The 970-nt window shown below is 34.7% G+C and overlaps 1 protein-coding gene across 1 annotated transcript in view; it reads left to right on the top strand.

The window, feature by feature from the left end:
• Window positions 1-724, top strand: part of LOC100638446 (propionyl-CoA carboxylase beta chain, mitochondrial-like) — a gene marked incomplete at its 3' end in the record, with an annotated part of 3,129 nt that extends 2,405 nt beyond the window's left edge. Inside the window, exons 12-13 of the mRNA XM_003391297.2 lie at window positions 46-251; window positions 599-724. Coding sequence (XP_003391345.2) covers window positions 46-251; window positions 599-724 — 332 coding nt within the window. The remainder of the gene's footprint in view (window positions 1-45; window positions 252-598) is intronic.
• Window positions 725-970: the final 246 nt, after the last annotated feature.

The raw sequence follows: 970 nt of genomic DNA, 5'->3' as shown, positions 1-970 counted from the left end.
TCATTATCATCATCATCATTATTATTATTATTATTATTATTATAGTGACCGTGATCTCACTGCTCTTAATTACATCATTCCTCCTTCATCTGACACTCCCTATGATATGTCTGACATCATCAAAGCTGTTGTGGACGAGGAAGAGTTCTTCCAAATAATGCCCGACTACGCTAGGAATATAATAGTGGGATTCGCCAGGTTGAACGGACAGACAGTGGGTGTGGTCGCTAACCAGCCCAATCAAAAAGCAGGTCAGTTGTTAGTATTGTATGTATGTACATGTACAGTATAGCCTCTCTTAATGGTCATTGTCTATTGCTTACACCTCCATTTAATGGACAGCACCTAGTGTACCAATTACATTCCTTACTGTATAAAATAACCTCCACATAAAAGACACCTCTGTATAACAGAGGCACTTTCAAGTGTCCATTATATAGAAGCTAGTCTGTAGTTGTTGTAATTGACCAATCAGATTGCTTGATTTTAAGTTTCTTAATGACTTACACTACCAAGTTTATCATCATCATCATCATTCTTTTAAATTTATTATTATTATTATTATTATCATTATTATTATTATTATTATTATTAATAGGTTGTTTGGATATTAATGCATCAGTTAAAGGTGCTCGGTTTGTTAGGTTCTGTGATGCTTTTCGTATTCCACTGATAACCTTCGTTGATGTACCGGGATTTCTACCAGGTAACCATGACTGTAGCTGTAATGTCTTCTGATACATATTGATGTACGTACTTATGCTGTGTAGCAAGTTTGAATTGATTCCGACTTCAATTTTTCAAGTTACGGCCATTTTAAGAAAGTGCCAAAATTCTGAAAAGTACCCAAGGCTATAGCCCATGATTTTTTTCAAAAAATGGCTCCAAAATCACCCCAAATTTTTATTAGATTTTTTGATACATATTGATGTCCTTATGCTGTGTAGAAAGTTTGAGCTGATTCCGACTT

Source organism: Amphimedon queenslandica, unplaced genomic scaffold (assembly GCF_000090795.2).
Source record: "Amphimedon queenslandica unplaced genomic scaffold, v1.1 AMPQUscaffold_9876, whole genome shotgun sequence".
NCBI classification, from domain to species: Eukaryota; Metazoa; Porifera; class Demospongiae; order Haplosclerida; family Niphatidae; genus Amphimedon; species Amphimedon queenslandica.
This window is presented reverse-complemented; position numbering and strand designations above follow the sequence as displayed.